This window comes from Dysidea avara, chromosome 5 (assembly GCF_963678975.1).
Source record: "Dysidea avara chromosome 5, odDysAvar1.4, whole genome shotgun sequence".
NCBI classification, from domain to species: Eukaryota; Metazoa; Porifera; class Demospongiae; order Dictyoceratida; family Dysideidae; genus Dysidea; species Dysidea avara.
This window is the reverse complement of record NC_089276.1, coordinates 3,938,439-3,961,557: the sequence shown is the minus strand read 5'-3', so window position 1 is coordinate 3,961,557 and position 23,119 is coordinate 3,938,439. Positions and strand designations below refer to the sequence as shown.

The 23,119-nt window shown below is 39.4% G+C and overlaps 1 protein-coding gene across 1 annotated transcript in view; it reads left to right on the top strand.

Annotated features, from left to right (window-relative positions):
- The window catches only part of LOC136255726 (receptor-type tyrosine-protein phosphatase delta-like), a 75,439-nt gene that overhangs the window by 16,813 nt on the left and 35,507 nt on the right, over positions 1-23,119 (top strand). Inside the window, exons 6-16 of the mRNA XM_066048561.1 lie at positions 13,325-13,633; positions 13,925-14,227; positions 14,594-14,775; positions 16,206-16,323; positions 16,501-16,758; positions 16,827-16,919; positions 17,067-17,378; positions 17,975-18,295; positions 18,924-19,247; positions 22,688-22,892; positions 22,953-23,068. Of these exons, the coding sequence (XP_065904633.1) occupies positions 13,325-13,633; positions 13,925-14,227; positions 14,594-14,775; positions 16,206-16,323; positions 16,501-16,758; positions 16,827-16,919; positions 17,067-17,378; positions 17,975-18,295; positions 18,924-19,247; positions 22,688-22,892; positions 22,953-23,068 (2,541 nt within the window). The remainder of the gene's footprint in view (positions 1-13,324; positions 13,634-13,924; positions 14,228-14,593; positions 14,776-16,205; positions 16,324-16,500; positions 16,759-16,826; positions 16,920-17,066; positions 17,379-17,974; positions 18,296-18,923; positions 19,248-22,687; positions 22,893-22,952; positions 23,069-23,119) is intronic.

Sequence of the window (23,119 nt, the reverse complement as noted above, 5' to 3'; positions counted from 1 at the left end):
ATCTACTACACACACACCTATATAGTGACAAAGTACCATCTGCAGGTTCAGTAGTTCATAGGTGCTGTAAGGAATACCTTGTAGGTTCCTGGCAGCTCTCATAACACAAATTACTAACCCATTTAACATATAAACATAGATGAATAGGTACAGATAAACAAAGCTAGCTTATACCTCAATGGTTTCTGATTTTTGTAATATAACTAGCTTCTACCTGACACCCTTTGGCTAGTTAAGTAGGGATTAAATGTCCACTATTATATCTGCAAGTGTAGACAACCTCTCTTGTTTCCCTACATTTTTATATGACTTGTAATCAAACAGTACAGTAGTACTGTTTAAGTAGGGATCCCCCCAAAAATGAAGCGCAATGCCTAAAATGCTGCCTTCAAAATTATCCTAGACACACCACTTGTATTTTCAATATTAAGTGGTAGTATGGGCCATGCTGCTCAGTGCTGTATTTTATAGAAGACTTGTTCTCCTTGTCTCTCTTCAGAAGGAGTAGTGTCATATAGTTCTGTGATGTCAGAGTAGAAGCAACAAACCAAACTTGTCTTGAATAACATTAACTGCGGCAATGGTGAAAGTTGTGCAGCAGCATGCGTCAGCGCTCTCCAGTATAAGCAGCCATGAACATTTATGTAACAGTTAGCAATAGCTATCATGCAATAACACCCACGACACTCATGCAGCAGCACCTCAATTCAAAGCAGCAAGTAACATGCACACGGTGGCATTCTTAGAGCAGCAGATAACAAGCACGCAGCGGCACTCTTGGTACAGCCGGCAAATAATAGGCACGCAGCTGCACTCTCGGTACAGCAAACAGCATGCACGCACGCACGCAGCAGCACTCTCAGTACAGCAAACAACATGCACGCAGCAGCACTTTCAGTGCAATCATAACATGTATGCAGCAGCACACTCTGCACAATAATAACATGTACGCACCAGCACTAATAACATGCACGCAGCAGCACTCTCAGTGCAGTGGGCAGCATGCACCATCCATCCACAATAAATATTCATGTGATGATACTTAGCATGCTTCGAGTTCTAACAGGCATGCAGGTTAGACCGCTGATACGCAATAAGCAACGGGTAAAAGTTGTTGTCGAAGTCAAGTACACAAAGCTGTGATCATTACACACGCAAACAGTTCAAGGCTATTTGGTTAAAACTTGCCCAAATTTTCTTTGCCCAAATTAGTTTCAGTTTCCTATAAATTTACTTCCCTCAGTTGCCCGAGTATTCATCCTCTACACGCAGCGCCAAGGTTATATTTTATATTAGTTTATTTATTTATTTATTTTTAATTTTAACATTGGATAAGCAGTGGTTAACAGAATATAGATTTATGTTAACAAATAATAGCATATGGTGTGTCAGTTTAGCTGGTTAATGTGTCAATGCATACAGTCTGGGTCCCATTCTGGTTGGTTGGATGCATCCGTATGAGCTAATAATCGGTGAATAGCTGGAGTTCTTGATGGTTGGCAGTGAATATAAGACAAGTAAGCATTGCTTGACCAGCGTCCAAGGCTTTTATTCATCCATGCTGGAAGACCGGCAGCTGCTGCGGTGGTAGCAGCACCTATTCTAAAGCTATGTGATGCATAGTCCATGTAATTAAGACCAGCCTGTGAGAGGAGCTGTCGAATTACTCTAGTGACTGCTGGACGGGACAATGGAGTAAACCTGCCGGCGTGATATAGAAAGGCATTAGGTGGTGTGCTGGTGACAGAATCCTTATAGCGTTTGAGTGCCTTAAGTGGGCAGGTAGATGAAGTGGTTTTAAAAATGTGTACAGTGTGGCCTCGTCTGAATGGATCAGTCTTTGATTGGTGTAGAGTAATTGACATTTGTTCTTCATCATAAGTTACATCATCCCAGCGGAGGTTAACATATTCACTTGCTCTGAAGAAGCCATAAAAGACTATAGTGAATGCTGACCACAGCATAAGCTTTTCTTGGAATGTGTAAGAGGACTGGCGGAGCTGCTCCTGTAAAGTACGTAGGATGTTGAGGGTAATTGGTAATCTGTTCTGCTGGTTATCGCCCTGATGATGACGAATGCCTCTACAGACTAGTTGCAGGAGGTTATCTCTTGTAGGATCTTGATAACCGTTCTCAATATGGTCAAGGCGAATAGCTGCCAAGTACACTTTAATGGTCTTATAAGAGATGTGGTGAGCTTCATGTACACAGAAGTATTGTAGCGTTAGAGACGATGCTGGGTGGGTGTGGAGATTGTACTGGTCGCAAAAAGCGTGGAACTTTGTGAGGCCTGCACTGTACGTACGGCGTGTTGATTGGGCAACTCCATGATACCGGCATTGCAGGAGGCTCGCATGAAGGTCTGTGTCAGCCATGCAGGGGTGCTGTCTGGCCTCGGGTTGGCTGTTGGAGCTAGTTTCCAGAACCGGTCCATCTGAAAACGAGATAATGCATCTGCGATATCATTACAAACACTGGGGACATGCACTACACATACATTCAATTGGTGGTGCACTGCACAAAAGTATAACAGTCTTACTAAGACCATAGTGTGTGCAGCACGAGTTGACCCCTTGTCCCAGATGTCCACAACTGATTTGTTGTCGCAGTGAAATAGGATTTTACGACGCGACCAGAATGAGCCCCATGCATGTACAGCAGATACTATGGCAAACAGTTCCTTCCAGGTGATATCCATCTGTTGCTGGGCAGGCGTCCAACAAGCTTGCAGCCATCTGCCCGACCAGTATGCCCCCCAGCCTTATGATCCTGAGGCGTCTGTATAGAGGTGCAGTGTTGGTGATGGTGTCCATTCATTTTTCAGGATGAGGCTTTTCCCTGACCATTTGGGTAAGTAGTTAATCCACCATTGGATATCCAGTTGTGCTGCAGTGGTTAAAGGGATGTGATGATTAAGTTTTTTCACCGTAGTGCTCAGGTCGATCATTCTACGGAGAAGCATTCTACCCGCAGGGAGAACTTTGCAGCAAAATGATAGTTTACCGATGACTGAAAGCAGTTCCTTTTTAGTGCAGCTATCTTTATGGGTCATCCAATGAATTTCATGAAGGAGATCTAGTTTCTTTTCAGGTGTTATGCTAGCTTCCATAGTAACTGTGTCTAACTGAATTCCTAAAAATGTTAAGGTGGTGGAAGGGCCTTCCACTTTCGACATCTTAATGGGTGCATTGTTCTTGTCACACAATGCAAACATAGCTTGCAGGTTCTGCTTACACACTGGGGAGTCGACGGGGCCGACAGTAAAGAAATCGTCAAGGTTGTGAAGTAAATTTTGAACGCCATATGTGTGCTGTAAAATCCAGTGAATAGAAGTTGATAGTTCATTGAAGATGTGGGGGCTGACCTAAGTCCAAAAGGTAAACATGTGTCTACATAGAATTGGTGATGTCAGCAGATTCCCAAAAGGTTCCAGTCTTTGGGTCTGACCGGGATGAGATGGAATGCATTTTTTAAGTCTATCTTACTCATGAGAGCTCCAGGTCCTAACATGTTGATAATTCTATATGCGTTGTCTATGGTGCAGTAAGATAAGGAATATAACGATGGGTCGATGAAATCATTAATACTAAAATTTTGCGGTGCCGATAAGTGATAAATAATTCGCCACCCTCCGTCATGTTTAGGCACTAGGCCTAAGCCAGAAGTGCGAAAGTTCAGGAGGGGTGGGTGTTGGAAAGGTCCAAGAATACGTCCTGCTTTACACTCCTCAGTGAGGGTGGTGTCAATTACTTTAGGCTGCTGAGATGCAGATTGTAGATTGGTAGCAAAGTAGGTAAATTGAGGTCCAGCCAATTGTACAGCCATGTCGTAGATTATTGATAAGTTGCCTGACAAAGGCTTTGTTAGGATGGTTGCTTAACTCACGTTCAAGAACAAACGGTTGTAAGGGAGTCCACGGTAGTGGCTTATTGATGCCTGGGCTGCCTACGGAAGAAGCAGCTCCTGACCAGGTGGTCACCTCCGCAGTAGTCACATTTATGGAGGTAATTGCAGTATGGGCGGTGGCAGACTGCATTGTTGTAGTCGTGGCAAATTGGCGGCTGCAGCTAGGTCCTTATCGGTGAGATGAGTGCCCTGGGGCTCGCCACCTAGTTCCTGGTCCGGTATCTGAAGTTCCCGCGTTTGAAATTCCAATGCTTGAAGATGACGGACGAAAAGGACATCTGTCAGGGAAATGGTTAGTGGCACCACAATGGGGGCATGGCCAATGTTGTGATTGCATGGCTTTCGAGGTCATGCATTCCAGCCACAAATCTGTGTCGCGGGTATCCCACCTAAGGGATGGGTCGTACGCAGCTTTGGTATGGAACTTTACATCGTAGTTGAGCCATTCTGATATAGGGTGATCGGAGTTGGCTGAAGTAATAATGCACTGGTACCGTATTAATTCTGCCGCACAAGAAAGATTGACAGCTGTGCGGACCGATAGGTATACATTCCAAGCCTCCATCCAACTAGTAAAAGAGGATATCCGTTGTGAGGAGGTGCTATGAGGAACGACTGGCTGGACTGTAAAGGAGTCGTCGTCAGAATTCAATCGAAGTGTGACTGATTGCTGGGACAAGGGGTTATGTGTACTAAACATTGATTTAGATAGCAGACTTGCAAAATCAATGTACTCACCTCTGGCGATTTTATCTCTGACTCTAGTTGGGATAACCGGTAGCTGAGTCCTGGTGAGGTTGACTGGTGGCATAGGTGATGGCAGGGTAGGCAAAGCAGGTGTGATTGTTGGTAGTGAGGTTCTAGCAAGTGTGGCACTAGGTGCTAAAGTAGCTGATGCTACTGCAGTAGTGGATATAGCCATTTGAATTGGAGCTACCATGGTGGTGTGAGTTGGCCCCGATGCAACAGACAAGTTATCATCATCTACAGTGTTACCCTGGTTTCCTGCAGTTGTGGTTTGATGTTGCTGAAGATAGGTGGCCAGTTGTTCAACAAGTTGTTGTGGCAGGGCCAGAGCGCTAGAATGTGTGGATTGTGTGGTGGAATTTGCTGGTTGAGCATTGGAATTCATTGTATGGGTAACAGAAGTTGTTGATTGAGAGCCCAAAGAACTATTAGTATTTGCTACAGAGATGGTTGTTTGTGAGCCAGCAGCACTCGCAGGATTGGTATTTCCTGGTTGAAGTGAAGACAAATGATTGTGGAGGCGGTCTACTAACGCAGCCTTGTTCCCTGTTGTAGCCAAATGGTAATGCTTAAGGTGTGACCTCAGTACGTTTACCGTCAATGCTGCCAGTTGAGGCTTGGGAGCGCCTACTAGGGTGTAAGGCTCGGTTACAGGGAGGTCCTGAGATTCACGCCGGGTCGCTGGCATTACAATAATAAAGTTACTACAGGTGTGAACAACAAATTCAAATGACACAACACAAACAAAAACGGACTTACACACACAACGTTGGGTATGTATCCTAGTTGTGATTGCGGCTGAATTCAGCTGTTATTGGCGGCTGAACTTTCGGGGTCCAACAAAATCCACAATATTATTAGTGACAGGCTTTCTCACAATTTCAGCGATGGGTAGTAGCTATCCCACAGGGTAATATGCCAGCTGCAATTCCGTTTCTGAGAATTTCTTAGCTTGCGATTTTTTTCACACTTCAGGCAACGTGGTAGTTCACGAGATACAGCGCATCATGTGAGCTTGGGTTTAGATTTGAATCTCTCTTAGTGCCTGATAATTTCCAGCTACTCATAGCGCCTGATGCACCGGGTATGTTAACTTCAATTTATTGTTAATAATAAATTACATGCAAGTGATCAGTGTTAACATGCTAACAATTGCAACAGTAGGTGGGTAGAGAAAATTAGAAGGAGTACAACCCAACAATTTGGTTGTGATGATGTTTTATTTGTAACATACACAAACAGCGGCTACGAAGGCATTAATTGGAGTACGAGATGAGGAACATTATACACGTACAACATCATGGCTGTAGATAAATGGCGGCCCGCCGTATAACAAATTTTGGTCCACGAACTTTGGCCTAACCACATGGAAACACTTTGGCCTAACCACATGGAAACACTTTGGCCTAACCACATGGAAACAACATTATAACGCTGGACGTGTACGGCGAGCCACCGGAAGGAATTCGTACGTCAAAACGCGAACAGGGACTTACCCAGGTTACCAGCCGTTGAAGTTTGAGGCGGCGAGGAGGTGGTAGTGGTTTCAGCTGATGACGACAGATCCTGAGCATTTGTATCCCGTTGGCTCTCGACAAGACGACGAATCCATTCCTGTTGGGCCGGAGTGAAGCCAAGCTCGACATCTCCTTCCTCTGCCATGGCGAAAACAGATGTAACACCAGGTATTCTGGAAGCGTTACGAATGCTACACACGCTTGGCTGGTGAGAAGGTAAGATTGGCCTGTGCATGTGCTGGATATTCTAATATAAGCACACCATATATTATCTGTGACCTTCCTCCATTAACTCCGGTTAATTACATTAACCTTCATAGAAAAAAAGATTTAATAATAATCAAGATTTAAAGTAGATTTTTAATACTAAAACTATTTTTGATTTTATCAGTAATTATACAAATTATATATATATATATATATATATTAAATGCCAATTATTTCCTACAGGATAACTTGTTTGCAGCTGATCTCTCTGCTGGGTGACTTGAAATGTAGCTGAACTCTCTACAGGATGATTTGCATGTAGCTGAACTCTCTACAGGATTCTCTCTACAGAGTGACTTGTTTCTAGCTGAACTCTCCATAGGGTTATCTATTTGTAGTTAAACTCTCTACAGGGTGATTTGTTTGCAGCTGAACTCTCTACATGGTGGTTTCTTTGTGGCTGAATTCTCTACAAGGTGATTTGTTTGCAGCTGAACTCTCTACATGGTGACTTCTTCTAGCAGATCTGTCTACAAGATGACCTGTTTCTAGTTGATCTCTCTACAGGGTGAATTGTTTGTAGCTGAACTCTCTACAGGGTGATTTGTTTGCTGCTGAACTCTCTACATGATGGTTTCGTTATAGCTGAATTCTCTACAAGATAACTTCTTCTAGCTGCTCTATCTACAGGGTTACTTGTTTGTAGCTGAACTATCTGCAGGGTGATTTGTTTATAGCTGAACTCTCTACAAGGTGATCCTTCTAGCTGATCACTCTACAGGAAGACTTGTTTGTAGCTGATCTCTCTACAGGGTGATCTGCTCGTAGCTGAACTTTCTACAGGATGATTTGTTTGCAGCTGAACTCTCTACATGATAGCTTCTTTACCACTTCTAGCTGAACCCTTTGCAGGGTGATATTTTCGTAGCTGAACTCTCTACAGGGTGATTTGTTTGCAGCTGAACTCTCTGCATGATGGTTTCTTTGTAGCTGAACTCTCTACAAGGTAACTTCTTCTAGCTGATCTCTCTACAGGATGACTTGTTTGTAGTTGAACTCTCTACAGGGTGATCTGTTCGTAGCTGAACTTTCTACAGGCTGATTTGTTTGCAGCTGAACTCTCTACATGATGGCTTCTTTACCACTTCTAGCTGATCACTCTACAGGGTGATTTTTTCGTAACTGAACTCTCTACAGGGTGATTTGTTTGCAGCTGAACTCTCTGCATGATGGTTTCTTTGTAGCTGAACTCTCTACAAGGTAACTTCTTCTAGCTGATCTCTGTACAGGGTGATTTGTTTGTAGCTAAGCTCTCTACAGGGTAATCTGTTTGTAGCTGAACTCTCTACAGGGTGATTTGTTTGCAGCTGAACTCTCTACTTGTTGGTTTCTTTGTAACTAAACTCTCTACTAGGTAACTTCTTCTAGCTGATCTCTCTACAGGATGACTTGTTTCTAGCTGATCTTTCTACAGGGTGAATTGTTTCTAGCTGAACTCTCTATCTGTTTGTAGCAGAACTCTCTACAGGGTGATTTTTTTTGCATCTGAACTCTCTACAAGGTGACTTCTTCTAGCTGATCTCTCTACAGAGTGATTAGTTTCTAGCTGATCTCTCTACAGTGTTATCTGTTAAGTTTGTAGCTGAGCTCTCTCTTGTTTCTAGCTGATCTCTCTATAGAATTATAACTTGTTTTTATAGCTGAACTCTATATAGCATGGTTTTTTGATTGATTGCTGAACTCTCTAAGTGGTGACTTGTTCGTACTACAGAGTGACTTGTTTGTAGCTGAACTCTCTACAGGGTGACTTGCTTTTAGGCACTCCAAGAAAATTCCTTGTTTCCCATTTCATTGACCTCAAAAATACTAAGTACCTGAACAGTGAAAAGTTAGCTAAATGAACTTTCTGAATGTTAAACTAGTTACTGCTATGCAATCACAGGATAAATAATGAATAAAATGTTCAGTTGACAGCAATAATGAATAATCATGTGGGAAGAGAATCTGCATGCGGGTGGGAAATGGGAAACAATGAATTTTCTTGAAGTGGCCTTAGCTGAATTGTCTGTGAGATTAACTGGTTGTAGCTGAACTCCCTACAGAATAACTTGCAATGTAATATAATTCTATAATGGAGTAAGTTATAAATGTAGCTGAATGCTCTATTAAGGTGACTGTTCTATTAGAGTATCTCAATCTCACATTTGCTACATGTGGTTGGCTTTCGAATCATAACTCAGTGGTATGTGATCTGATTCTTCTGTACTACGGCAAGGACTTTCTATGATGAGCATTCCAGCTACATACTGATTTTCAACTCATTGCTGTAAGCGGTTTGTCTGGTAGGCATAAAAACTAATAGTGTTTTTGTTCATAAAAATTGATCACGTAATTGCGACACAGGTTGGGTTTTATGTCATATCTCCATGGTCTTTATCTGGATTCCTTTCGAACCACAAAAAGGCACTCCTACGATGGTTACTACATCTACATAGGAATTTTCAACTCTTTCCTCCAAGAGGTTTACCCTGTGGGCGTGACAGACTTTCAACCTTATTTTAAGTGAATAATTGGTCATAACTTTGTGAATGTTCATCTGAATCCTACCAAAGTTGGTTCTGAGATCTGCCTTAATAAGCTCTTTAAGTGTGCCAAATTTCAGCCAGATTGGAGCACACATTCGTGTTTTATGACGAATTTTGCGAAGTGTGCAAAATGAAGAAGAAAATGAAGAAATTAAAAGGAAATTTTGATCGCTGGTATCTCGGAAATGGCTGGAGCAATTTTCTTCAAAATAATTTGGTATGTAGACTCCCCTAACTGGCCGGCACTTCTCTAGCAAATTTGGTTTCAATTGGATTAGGGATCACAGCTACATAGGTGTGAAAATTGTGTTTTCTTTCTTCCTGTTAATATACTCACGGTGTGGCATGCTGGCTTCGGCTGCACAACACACTACCGTGTGTCTTGATTTTAACAATGCACACAGCCATAATTAAAATTTATTAGCATTAACTTCAATGCAGTCATTTCTTGGCCACCACTTTCTGATTTTACAACTTCTTCACCCTGGCTTTTTAAGGCTGCACCATTTTTCACAGCTTGGCTGGTTTTTTTGTGTGTGTGTGTATTTCACTTCTTTTTGCACTTTATAAGGCCCAAAAACCAGCCTATGGTTTACTTTGATGTTTGTTTTTTTAACCAGGCACACACCCACAACCGGCCGAAGGCCGGCTGTGGGTGTGCACCTGGTTTACTGAAATTGTTTTCGTTAAAGTGTGTGTGTGTGTACCTATCTACCTACCTATCTATGTTTGTCCGTACGCACCCACGTGAGCAAAATCGTTAAATAATGGTAAAAGCAGCTTTTACGTAAGAAGTAAAAGCGAAATGAAGTCTGTATTAAACTTCTACACAGGTGAACTTTGCTCTGAGGTGGTTTCTTTTCAGCGGACTGAAATACGGGTGTGACGACTTTCCTCAGACTACCTTCCTCTTGAGGTTTTCAGGCATTTAGCAACTGAAAAACAATGGTGCAGGCCTCGTACACTACCAGGAATAACCTATCGCTTCAAGTTGAAAGGGGGCGTATCCCTTACGTATGCGAACGAAAATGAAGAGCAGCTTTGAGGCTTTGTCGAGAGAATTTGTGGGAAAAACATGTTAGTCACACTATAAAACAGTTTAGAAGATAGTTTTGTGCGTAATATGTTGGTAAAAGCAGTTTGTTAACAAACACTTCCTTACAGTGCATAGCAACGTAATTGAATGAATTACGAATATTTCATGAATTACAAAATACGAGAATTAGCTAATAATATTATTGCACAATCCAAAACTACCCTATTGTAAAGTAGTAATACATAGTTAGTTAATTCATAGTAGTATATACTGTCTATAGTTAATTCCAGATGAGTTAGCTAGCTGCATGGCGCCTGGTTTTTAGAAGTAGCACAACATCAACTTGTTTTCTATACAGACACAGTGATGATTATTGAAGATAGACTTATAAATGCATGATTTACTTCAATATTTATCGTAATGCTCTAATAGAGTGTGCATCTTTTAGGACTTCTAATAGAACATACATAGAGTAGAATATTTTAGAACAATCTTAGAGGCGGATCCAGACTATCAAAAAGGAGGGTTCCACTCAGGGACTGAAGGTAAAATACTTCATGCATGGGACCTTGTGGGACTTGACTGGAGTCGATTGGATCCATATGTGACCAGAACTGTGAAAACCTGACACAACTGTGCAAGCATGAATTTACAGTATAAAGCATTGAATACATTTGGTGAAATACTTGCGTATTATTGAAAAAATTTTGGCAAGTTTTTGAATGCCTTTATCTTAGTGAAGAAAGGGACTAACAATAAAACCCTAGATATTATCTTATTCGCCTGCTCAAGAAGAGGTGGAAAATGTTTGTTTTGTTGCAGTAGACCCAAGGATACGTAAGTTATAAGAATTTGTTTACGTCATGTCGAAGTGATCATACACAATCAATTTTTCTTGATGAATTTCTCCTTTGTATGCAGTAAAGAAGGCCGAGTAAAGGAAACACGTCCCCAGTACCTGTTCATGGCAAATACAATGGGGAAAATTTTAGTTCTGTACCTTAATCCGTTGGTAAGTTACAACCATTTCTGTAATTTATTTCCCCTATACTTGCTGTACAATCAATTTTTCTGTTGTTGCTACTTTGTAGGGGCTGTAACTCCTAAAGTTATTGGCATATGAGGCTGAAACTTTTCCAGAGAGTACACTTGACTAAGTAGATTATAAATACAGGAATTTGAAAACTTCACAATTGTGTCGTGTTTTCGCAGATCTGGTCACATATCAATTATATAACATAAAATTATAGCTAGCTACATGTGGTGACTAATAATACATAGTGGATATTCAACACATGCATACTCTTGCTAGGGGGGTCTGGGGGTGTACCTCCCAGAAAATGTTTGAAAAAAACCACCCAGGAGATGAAACCTGGAAGCATTTTTAACCTGGTTTTGGTTGCACAATTTGAAACTAGCTACGAACCGTTTGTTGCAGTTTTATTAAATTTGTTTTGATGTGTGTTTGCATGGAGTGGCTTGTTTACTAGGTAGCATGTGAATTATAGTGGGTAGCTTTGGCATATAATGTGTAACCCAACAAACTTCGAACTAAACCAGTTTGCCTGAACAATGTAAGTACTGCATTACCTTAAAGCCAATAATGGTTGTCTGCAAATATATATGGCATCTTAGGAGGGGCACAAATAGGCTAAGTTGTAAGTAGTTGAGAGAGCTAGATTCACTTGTTAGTTGCTGCATTTTTTGAAGCAGCAAATAATCACCTCTTAGTAGTGTCTCACTGCTGATTTTACCATTTTGGTCTTAGAAGATGGTTGTGAAGTCATAATTAAAAAGGCTATTAATAGTCTTAAAAGTAGCAATACTATACTTATTTTTAGTATGCACAAAGGTGCTGGTTTGATTGATTTGCTTTGGTTTTAGGTGAATTTGTAATAATAAATGCTAGTGAAATGTGCATATTTTCATGAGTTATACAAGTTTAGCATTTTAATCAAGAGAAGTACTATGCCAGGCTATTCCACAAGGTGAGGGGGGGAGCATTTGCCCCAAATGCCCCATCCTGGATCTGCCATTGGTACATTTCTTAGCACCTATCTAAAAGTGAAGATTGCACTGTCATCTGTGATGGGGTTGCAGTCACCATCCTCATCATCTTGCATCATAAATGTCATTTTCATTTTCCTAGGATGAAACTGTTTGAATTTTTGGACCATTGGTTAAGTTTAAATGAAGAATGGTACAAATGTTCACACCATAACCTATTGATCTTAACATATATGTTCTGCTTCAAACAATGGAAGGAAAGGAAATGGTGGATCTATTTTCATCCACTTTTGGATGTTGTTTTTTTTAACTCTGTGATATATCCTTCCAATTTTGGATGGAAATAGCTCATTTTCCTATATGGTGACGAAAATCTACAATGCGGTTCCAAAATTGGATGGTTCTGTTCATCCATTTTTTGGAATAATCTGTACCAAATTTATAACCATCCAAAAGCGGATGATTGTAGTCTTCCAATTTTGGAATAATCTGTACCAAATTTATAATCGTCCAAAATTAGATGGTACTTGTGTTCATGGCAAATGATAAGTTAGAACAAATTTGCTTACTTCTACTGTTTAAGGCATGGTGCAAAAATTACAGATGATTTTCATTTGCAAATGAAACCATTAATTCACTACTGCTAATCAACACCTTACACCAGCATAAAGAAATGGGACACAAAGAAAGATAACTCCATGATGCATACATTCATGCCATCAAATTAATTTTGTGTCTGAGCATGCTCCCCAATAATCAATTACTGAATAGTGAAGCTTCGTTTTCAGGCATGTTCTGCCTGTTACACAGCATTACAAATTGAGAGAAGTGCCCCTGCAATTAATCCAGCGGTTATGGAAAATATGGGTGATTACAGATAGGGAAGCCACTACGCGTTACTAGGAATCGACACCTTGAGCTGTCAATGGGGCAAAAAGGAGCACAAAGGCAACTTAGGTAAGTCCATGATGCATGCATTGTACTTACTGTGGTATGCCAAAAGGCATCAGTGGGGCTGAAGTTACATCATACAGTCATCCAATTTTGGAACCTTATTGCAGATTTTCGTCACTATATAGGAAAATGAGCTATTTCCATCCAAAATTGGAAGGATATATCACAGAGAAAACATTCAAAAGTGGATGAAAATAGGTCCACCATTTCCTTCCATTTTTGGAAGCGGAACATACCTTGAGGGAGGGAGGTGAGGTAGGAAGAGGGTTTTTCAACTAAGCCTCTTATTAGAAAGATTGTTATGAAGTCTCATTGTAACAACTCTTTGTTTTTGGGTGCATATCTTATCATTTCTCCTATCACAGATTGTCCTGATCGACCTATCAATGTACAGTTGTTTGGTGTTACTTCACGTGGTCTCTTCATTGACTGGACTGAACCTCGTGACAATAATGCTCCAGTTACTGGCTACAATATCACATATCAGAATCCTGATTGTCTGGTAATGGCACCTAATAATCAACCACAAGATGTGACAGTGAGTAGTATGGAGCGGCAGGCCATGATCCCTGACCTTCATCCTGGAGAGAATTATAGTTTTATTGTGATTGCCATCAATGATATTTGTGCCAGTGTACCCAGTATACCAGTTAGTGTTAGAACAATGGAGGAAGGTATTGTGATAGAGTAGTATCTAGTATCCAGCGTAACTGTAATATGGTGTACTGATGTGTATGATTCTCCCTGTATGCTTTTCTATTCAAATGCAGGTGGTAAATAGTTTTATCCCACGAATGTTTGCAAATATACCCCTTGGTGGCTTTAGAGAATTTCAGTATGTGCTACAGGTAAAATATCTTATGGTTGTGCCAGGAGTACAAGATTACCACAAGGTGGCTTGCAATATTTATGAAGCCCTGACTTGTTGTTGGGATCATCATTGTATTACACTTCTTCTTTCCCAGCTCCCGCTGTTGCTCCAATGGTGGCTACTCTAGTTCCAACCACTACAACTATTAGTGCAACATGGAATGAGTTAGCATGTCAAGATCGTCGTGGGGTCATCGTACATTATGAAGTACGCTACAACACTTCAGACTTTAATGAAGATAGATCACTAACACTCAACACTACATTGGGAGATGATACCAGTTTGTTAATAGAAGACTTAGAGGAGTTTGGTAACTACACTATAGAAGTGAGGGCCCATATTGCAGCAGGAGCCAGTCCTTACAATTCACCTATGAATGTACAAACATTACCAGACAGTAAGTGAATTATACATATGTTTAATGTAAACCATTTTTGTGTTAAGATTTCTATAGTGCTTTTACATTCTATGAACTGGAAATGGAAACTTATTGTATGCGTTCAACCAGGACTGCACAAATGCTATAAGGCACCTGGTGGTATTCATTGCTCCTGATTTAACATTGCATGTTGCCATAGGGTGCAAAATGTATAGGTGACTAGTTTTCAAAATAGTAACATCAGCTTTTTCCTATTTTGTCTAAAGCTTCTGTATAGCTGATATTGTCCAGGAGGAAAAAAATTACAACTAATCTGAGTTTAGTGTGCAGTGACAGTATACGCAGTTATTATGTGGGATTTCCTCTCTTTTTGATTCCCAACAGTTCCCAGTGGTCCAGTAACTGATCTAGATGTGAGGAATATTGATCCTACTACAGTGGAACTCAGTTGGGGACCAGTCATGGCTAGAGAACAAAATGGGATCATATTATCATACAACATCTACTATCGACAATATGATAGCATATCTAATGACTACTTTATGATTACCAATATTACAGAGATGGTAAGAACTATCGTTTAAAGACTTACACTCCTCCTACAGTTATGTTTTGTGGAACAAATATATTCAATGTATTTTATACCTGTTACTTATGAACAGGTCTTGTGCATTACTTGCCAGACAGGCAAAACATGTTGGCTACATAACTTGATGTATTAATCAGCACTACTTGCACTTACATACCCTATAGGTATGTACTGTATGCATGATCAGTAATAAGACAAGTAGACAGAAAAATTTGGAATTTTCAACTAGAGTAGGAAACATAACACATCAATAAAAAGTACTGAAACAAGTGTACGATATTAGACCACAGTATAACAATAAGAAATCCCTACTGCACATTTCCATTATGGTAGCTATCTTGAGCACAGTAGGGATATAACACTTCTTATTGTTTTACTGTGATTTAATATCGTGCACTAATTCAGCTTGTTTCAGTACTTTTTATCGATGTGTTATATATGGTCCCTACTCTAGTTGAAAATTCCAAATTTTTCTGTGTGCTTGTTGGTTAACTTTTTTTGTAAATAATTATTATGACTGGTGAACCCACGCATACCGCATCTGAAATGGCGCCGCGTGCCCCAATTATCATCTGAAAAGTGAAGCATCCATTATGTTTCGTTGTCAGCTATGTTCACCCCGTTACGCAGCATTTCGAATCAAGAACTGTTCAGAAAGCACCTCTGCAATCCATGCATATCGAAAGAAATGGTGCTGCGTGCCCCAGTTACATCAATTATCGTCTGAAAAGTGAAGTATCCATTATGCTTCGTTGTCAGCTATGTTCAACCTGTTACACAGCAGTACTAATCAAGAACTGTTTGAAAAGCACCCCTGCTATCAAAATAGCCACTATGAAAAATACAGACGATTTCCATCACGAAGGGAAGCCATCACGTGCTATCGCCAAATTGACACTTCGCTGTCAGCAAAGATGAATGGGAGACAAACAAAGACACTGGTAAGTCCATTAAGAATGCATTGTACATACTGCAGTATGCCAAAAGGCACCTGTCAGGCAGAAACAATGTCGAACAGCGAAAAAATCAAACCCGTAGCCTTAGCCGTTATCGAGTTATGCTTGTCTGAAGGCATCAGTCAGTCAGTCAGTCACTTACTTACTCAGTCAGTCAGAAAATTCCGTTAAATAAATTATTTTTTAAATTCCATAGCAACTTGTTGAAAGCGTTTCAGGTTGATCTGAAAGCTTGTTTGGGCTTAGTTTACCTAACCATTACTGCCTCATCGTCGTCAGGGAAATTGAGGCTGTTTTTTTGCGTGATATTATTTTGTGGGCCACGCCTACTCCTTTGTGATCCCTACTATACAGTTACTATCGTACTGTATGATGTTGAGGTTATAATTTGTTGGTTTGCTTTTGCATGTGCTAATAGTCTGTGTTTTATCTAGAAACATTTTGTTTACAGGAGCTTAACATTACTGGTCTGAATGAGTCTCAGCTATACACAATTGAAGTAACAGCTAACAACCAAGCTGGGGAGAGTGATGTGAATGCTACTATTATGATTATGACCAATGAATCAAGTAAGTGTACACTATAGTTGTCCCATAAGTGAGAAATAGAGTTCTTGGTGTTCAGTGTGTTTACACTAGTCACATCAGATTTTGTATATGTAGGCCAATAGGTATGCAATACTTGTACAATTAACTTACAAATAGGAATGGCCAATTTATAAATAATTTACTATTGTATTCTTACAGCTCCTGCCACTACAGTACAAAACATAAGGATAGTAAATCTCACTGATCCAGTGATTAGCGTGGTGTTTACGTGGGACCCTCCATCAGATCCTAATGGATTCATTCGTTACTATCGTGTTGAGTTCCAGGAGATATCTGATGGTAGTAGTGGAGGTAGAAGAAAGCGGGTCACACCAATCAACACAGTAGTAATGAATGCGTTCACTAACTTTACTGGACCTGGTGAAGCTCTTACCAATATCACATTGGATAATCTAGGTTAGTGACTTAGTGTGTTAAATCACAAAGTATTTTAATGCTGTTCAACTGTGTTTTGTTCTTACCAGTCGCCTACCAGATGTATAGATATTCAGTATTTGCTGCCACATCTGTTGGTGAAGGTCCTCCACTTGATGGCACTTTCATAACCAGAGAAGACAGTGAGTGGTTTGTATACCAGTACTGAAATTATGTGTGCTACATACATAAATGTACATCTACGCTCATTTATTTCCTTCAAGTGAAGTACTAAACATTTTCTGTGTAATAAATGGGTGCATACATGTGTGTACTTTTCCTATTCCCAGCTCCACTTGCACCCAATCATCTCACAGTAAACTATCCTGGGATGCCTCGTAACTCAACTACCCTGGTGGTCAGTTGGGATAGACCATCTTGTGATCAAGGTGTCCTCTCTGGTTATGAACTCTGTTATGTCCCAACCTCAGTGGGTGATTGTGTTAGTAATGGAATAAGAGTGAACATCACTAGTCCTGATACACTGTGGTACACTATTAATGATTTATCTGTTAATACTAACTACGCTGTTGAGGTGAGAGGAAGGACTGGAGCAGGTCTAGGAGATCCTATAACTGCTGTAAATTCTACTGATGAAGATGGTTAGTGCATAATTATGTAAATTGATATAGTTTAATTACATTCACCTGATGTGTCCTCCCCCCATGCAATAATGATATAGTATATAAGCCATATTTTGTGTGAACTGCATGTGTGACATGCTTCCATCCCAGTGTTGGATGTGCATGTATGAAGGATTTTTGAAATATCACTTTTTCTAGCACTGGTTAAAAACCTTTTATTCCAGGACTGAAAGAGTGTACAGCTCCTAAACGTATTAACAGGTGGCTTGTGCAGTCAAAATGAAAAGTGAAAATAAGGGCTCAGATTTTATTATGAATGTCTGAATCACAGATATAAGTAACATACGTTCCGTAAGAGTTAAGTACATTTTCCGTAAGAGTTAAGTACATTTTCAGTTTTTCTCAAACTTTGGCAGTGAACATGTTTTACAGCACATCATCAGTGGGGTGAGAACATGTGTTCATCTCATGGATCTCAGGTGGATTCAAACTGACTATGAAATGAAGTTTAACTACACTGGTAGTTGATATCATAATAAAAATATGTAGCACTATATGCTTTTTTACAGCGAACTATGTTTTGTGGTCATCTTGTTGATGTGTCTGTTTTCTAGCACCTACTCTTGTGATGAACCTACGAGCAGTGTTTACTGCTGGGAATGACACCAGAGGAGTATATACAATCACTTGGACACCTCCTGCAGCATCCAATGGATCATATTATCAACAATTTAGCTATTCCTTCACTTCAGCATACACTGTTGGACCTCAGTATAATGGTACAATCTCTGAAAGGATAGAACAAGGCGTGAATCAACATGTCATTCCTGATGCTTTCTACTTCAGTGACTACACTTTTACCATCACAACTATCAATATCAAATACTCTACTAACAATGGTCCTGTTCAGATTCAAAATCAAAGTAGTCCTGCAGGTATGGAGGTACCATGTGTATTTTCATAAAAAATAATATAATATAGTTCTGTACGTTTGTAGACAATACTCTGGATGCTATATACTGTAAAAGCTACACCTTTTATTTGCATGCATAGTTTGGATACAATTTGGATACCAAGACACAGGTTGGGGGAAATTAATCTCAGCAGCAGTTAGTGGTCTCCAATTTTATCTTTTGAGTGTTTTTATAATTAATATAGAGTTTCATTTCAAGTGTGTAACGTTTCATTTCCATCTGTAAATATACTATTCATATAACCCCTAAAGTTACAGGAGTGATTATGCACTTGGAGTAGTAGGGTTGAATGTGCTGAATATATAAGATTGAAGTGCACTTTCTAGTGACACTTGTTTAATATTCTCAGAAGACTTGGTTATAGTTTCTATGGAAATATATACATTGTAAAACCTTCTCTGCTCTGCACTATAGCTAGGATTTTTTTAAATTAGAACTCCTTTTAATAAGCTTATGTGTAAATATAATACTATTTAGATAGTATCTTTTTGAATGTTGTATTTCTCTAATTATTGAAAGTTTGCAACAACTATATGCTTTTTGTATGTCAGTTATTGTATCTAACATGTTGTGTATATTTTCTCTGTAGCACCTACAGCTGTACGTGACCTCGAAGCTGTTCCATCATCTCTTACTTCAATCTACCTCATTTGGAAACATCCTGAATATCCCAACAGTCAACTAACTCAGTATATCATTTACTATAGAGCAAATCCCAGTGTGATTCAAATGTTCCCTGGCATATCGAGTGATGACTTCAATGTTAGTTTATCACTGTCATTCCCTATGACACGTTACTATTTGACTGGGTTATCAGTCTTCACAAACTACTCGATTCACTTGTCAGTGATGGGGAATAGTGTACCTAATGCTCCTATTGAACATGAGATCCTTGAGAGAACTAACACATCAGGTAAGATTTTTAGGCATCATAATTTTAAAATGCAAAGCATGATGACTATCATTATTGAATCTTTCAGTGCACTAAAAGACTTTGGTATGCACTTTGGAACCTAATGTAACATCTGAATTTGAGTTGTGGTGAAAGCAATCACTGTAGCAGTAAGCATGGAGATCTTTATGCAGTGTGTTGTCACTACAAACAAGTGTATCATGAACCATGATAGTAGGTTCATAATAGGGATCGCCCATGTTTTTTGCAAAAATTCTAATAGAACGCACACATAAAAACCACCTTGGAAAGCATCCTCCAACTCAAAACAACCCTCTAGTGGTTAGTTGCAATGAGTATTGGTCCACTAGTAAGTATCAAGTAAAAAGGAAACAGTATTTGTATTTGGGACAAAATTGAAATTTGCCATTTTGTTCATCTTCATATTATTATTCTTCTTATTTTGTTTCACTCGTGTACAGCAAAAGTTATCTACTTTTTCGAGCTAAAAACTATAATATAGCCATGCTTACCGAGTCCTTCCACGGTCTTTGACCTATTTATTAATAAGCCCGTATTCCACAGATCGCAAACCACCCTACACCTCAAAATTTTTCTAAGTTCTCTTTGCCATTACACTATTGGCAGCAGTTCTATATACTAAAGAAGCCGTATAACAATAAAGTTACAGGATTCCATTGTGTGAGATCCTTTGGACTTTGTTAGCATTAGTACGGCTGTAGCAACATTTCTTACACTTAGCAGATTGCCCATATCAATGGTGAGTATACTTCCTGTAAGCACACAATCGCAATTTCCTAGGAGCAACCATACAACTCATGAAGATGTAACAAAGTAATAGTGCTGATACCAGAGATTATTCATTGTTATGAATATGATTTCTATAAACCATTTCCTTTCCACTCAAAGCCTAAAGTTGGGTGGAGTCAGTTAGTCTTGTTAATTAAAGTTTGAGAGTGTCATAATTGTCTGACCACATTGTGTAAACAACATGGCTTCATGCTGTTGATAACCCATGATTGACATTGCAGCTACACAGTATTTGACTTTGTTGTTGTTGTTGTTGTGTGTATCCAAGATTAATTACTCTATATACAATCTACAAACTAGCTATGTGTAATAATTTATCTAATCCAAGACAGCCAAGCTGTAAAAAAAGAGTGCGGCCCTCAAAAAGGCTATGGTAAAAAAAGATGTGAAATCCAAGGTGGCACCCAAGAAATGGCTGTGATGGTAGGTTAATGTTAATAACGACAATTCAGGTGAATTTTGGTGCCGCTTGGTCTTGGCACAAAATTCACCTGAATTGTTGTTATTAAAATTTTTACCATTAACCTACCATCACAGCCATTTCTTGGGTGCCACCTTGGATTTCACATCTGTTTTCACCATAGCTTTTTTGAGGGCCGCATTCTTTTTTTACAGCTTGGCTGTTTTGGATTAGATTACACTTTTGTTTGTATTTGTATACCCCAATGCCGGCCTATTGCCGACTTTGTGGTTTTTTAACGTATCTTTTTTTCTTTAACACAGGAAGAAGAAAAGATGAAGCAGATGTTAAATACTTTAAATATTTCTAATTTTATCATTAAATGTACAAATTATATATATAATACATATATTTATTACAGAACTCTCTACATGGTTTTTTCTTTGAACACTCTACAAGGTGGCTTCTTCTAGCTGATCTTTCTACAGGGTGAATTGTTTGTAGCTGAACTATCTACAAGGTAACTTCTCCTAGCTGATCTCTCTACAGGGTGATTTGTTTGTTTGTAGCTGAATTCTGTACAGGTGATTTGTTTGTAGCTGAGCTCTTTACAGAATGGTTTCTTTGTAGCTGAACTCTCTACAAGGTAACTTCTTCTAGCTGATCTTTCTACAGGGTGATGTGTTTGTAGCTGAATTCTCTACAGGGTGCTTTGTTTGCAGCTGAACTATCTTGGTGGTTTCTTTGTAGCTGAACTCTCTACAAGGTGACTTCTTCTAGCTAATCTCTCTACTGGGTAATTTGTTTGAAGTTGAATTCAGTACAGGTGATTTGTTTGCAACTGAGCTCTTTACTGAATGGTTTCTTTGTAACTGAACTCTCTACAAGTTGACTTCTTCCACCTGAACTCTCTACATTGTTATTTGTTTACAGCTGAACTCTCTACAAGGTAACTTCTTCTAGCTGATGTCTCTACAGGGTCACTAGTTTGTAGCTGAACTCCCTACATTTTGGTTTCTTTGTAACTGTACTCTCTACAAGGTGACTTCTTCCAGCTAATCTCTCTACAGGGTGATTTGTTTGTAGCTGGACTCCTTACAGGGTGATTTGTTTACAGCTGAACTCTCTACAAGGTAACTTCTTCTAGCTGATGTCTCTACAAGGTCACTTGTTTGTAGTTGAGATAGTTTCTTTGTAACTGAACTCTCTACAAGGTGACTTCTTCTAATTTATCTTTCTACATGGTGATTTGTTTGTAGCTGAACTCTTTACAAGGTAACTTCTTCCAGCTGATCTCTGTACAGGGTGATTTGTTTGTAGCTGATCTCTATACAGGTTACTTGTTTCTAGCTGATTTCTTGAATTCTCTTTAAGGTGACTGCTCTATTAGGATGACTGCTCTATTAGAGTATCTCGATCTTGCACTTACTACACCAAGTTGGATTTCGTGTTATAACTCCGTGGCTTTAAGTCTGATTCTTCTGCACCATTGAAGAGCCCTTCTAAGATGATTACTCCATCTGTACACAATTTTCAAAGCATTACCCCAAGCAGTTTTTCTGGTAGGCCTGGCAAGTAGTCATTTTTATTAGCTAATCTCGATTGCATAATTATTACACACTGTTAGTTTTTCTGTTGTATTTTTGTGGTTTTAGCTCGATTTCTTTCAAACCACAAAAGGTTTGAGGTTCAATAGTTAACCTATTCACCCACCGATTTTCAGCTTCTTCCCATAAGCAGTTTACCCTGTAGGTGTGACAACATATTGGTTTTTATTTTTTGTGAATAATTGCTAATAACTCTTTGCCTGTTTATCATATTCCAGCCAATGTTGGTACCAAGATGTGCCTTTATACCTTTTGTGTGCCAAATTTCAACGCAATCAGATAAGGAGTTCACGTTTTATAGCAGCTTTTGTAAGTGTGCGAAAAGAGGAAGAATAATAGGATGAAGGGGACAAAATGAAGAAACAAAGCCAATTTTTGAAGTCGCATATCTCGGGAATGCTTGAAGTGATTTTGCTCAAATTTGGTATGTGGTGTACTGAAGTTGGCGGGCGTGTCCACAGCAAAAATCGTCTTGTTTCATCAAGGCAGCACAGAGCTACAGAGGTGCGCAAATTGTGTTTTTGTTCTTCCTGTCAATATATTGCGCGCCGGCTTCTTGGGCCGCACAACACACTACCATGTGTCTTGATATCATTATCTGTGATTATATCTATTATCCATAGGCATTCCTGATGTTATACCTGGTGATGATATAAAACAGATAAACAATACTGTAACAACTATTGTAGTGGAGTGGCCAGTACCTAATTATTATGATGTTTCAACCACAAAGTATCAGTTGATTTTGTGTCAAAAAACAAATATTGATGATTGTACAGGCTCTGTAAACCTCACTGTTGATGCTAGTGGTAGTGATACTATAGAAAGGTATGGTTAACTGATTGTTTATTGATGTGATGAGTTGATCCTGTAATTGTGTATATACAGGTATAATATTACTGGACTAACACCATTTACTGTATATCAACTGAGTATATCGGCGGTTAATGAAATTGGATCATCTCCATTCTCCTCACAAGTTCCTATTAGAACAATTAATGCAAGTAAGATCATTGTGTGTGTATGGAATGAGTGTGTTTGGTAGCGACAAGTGA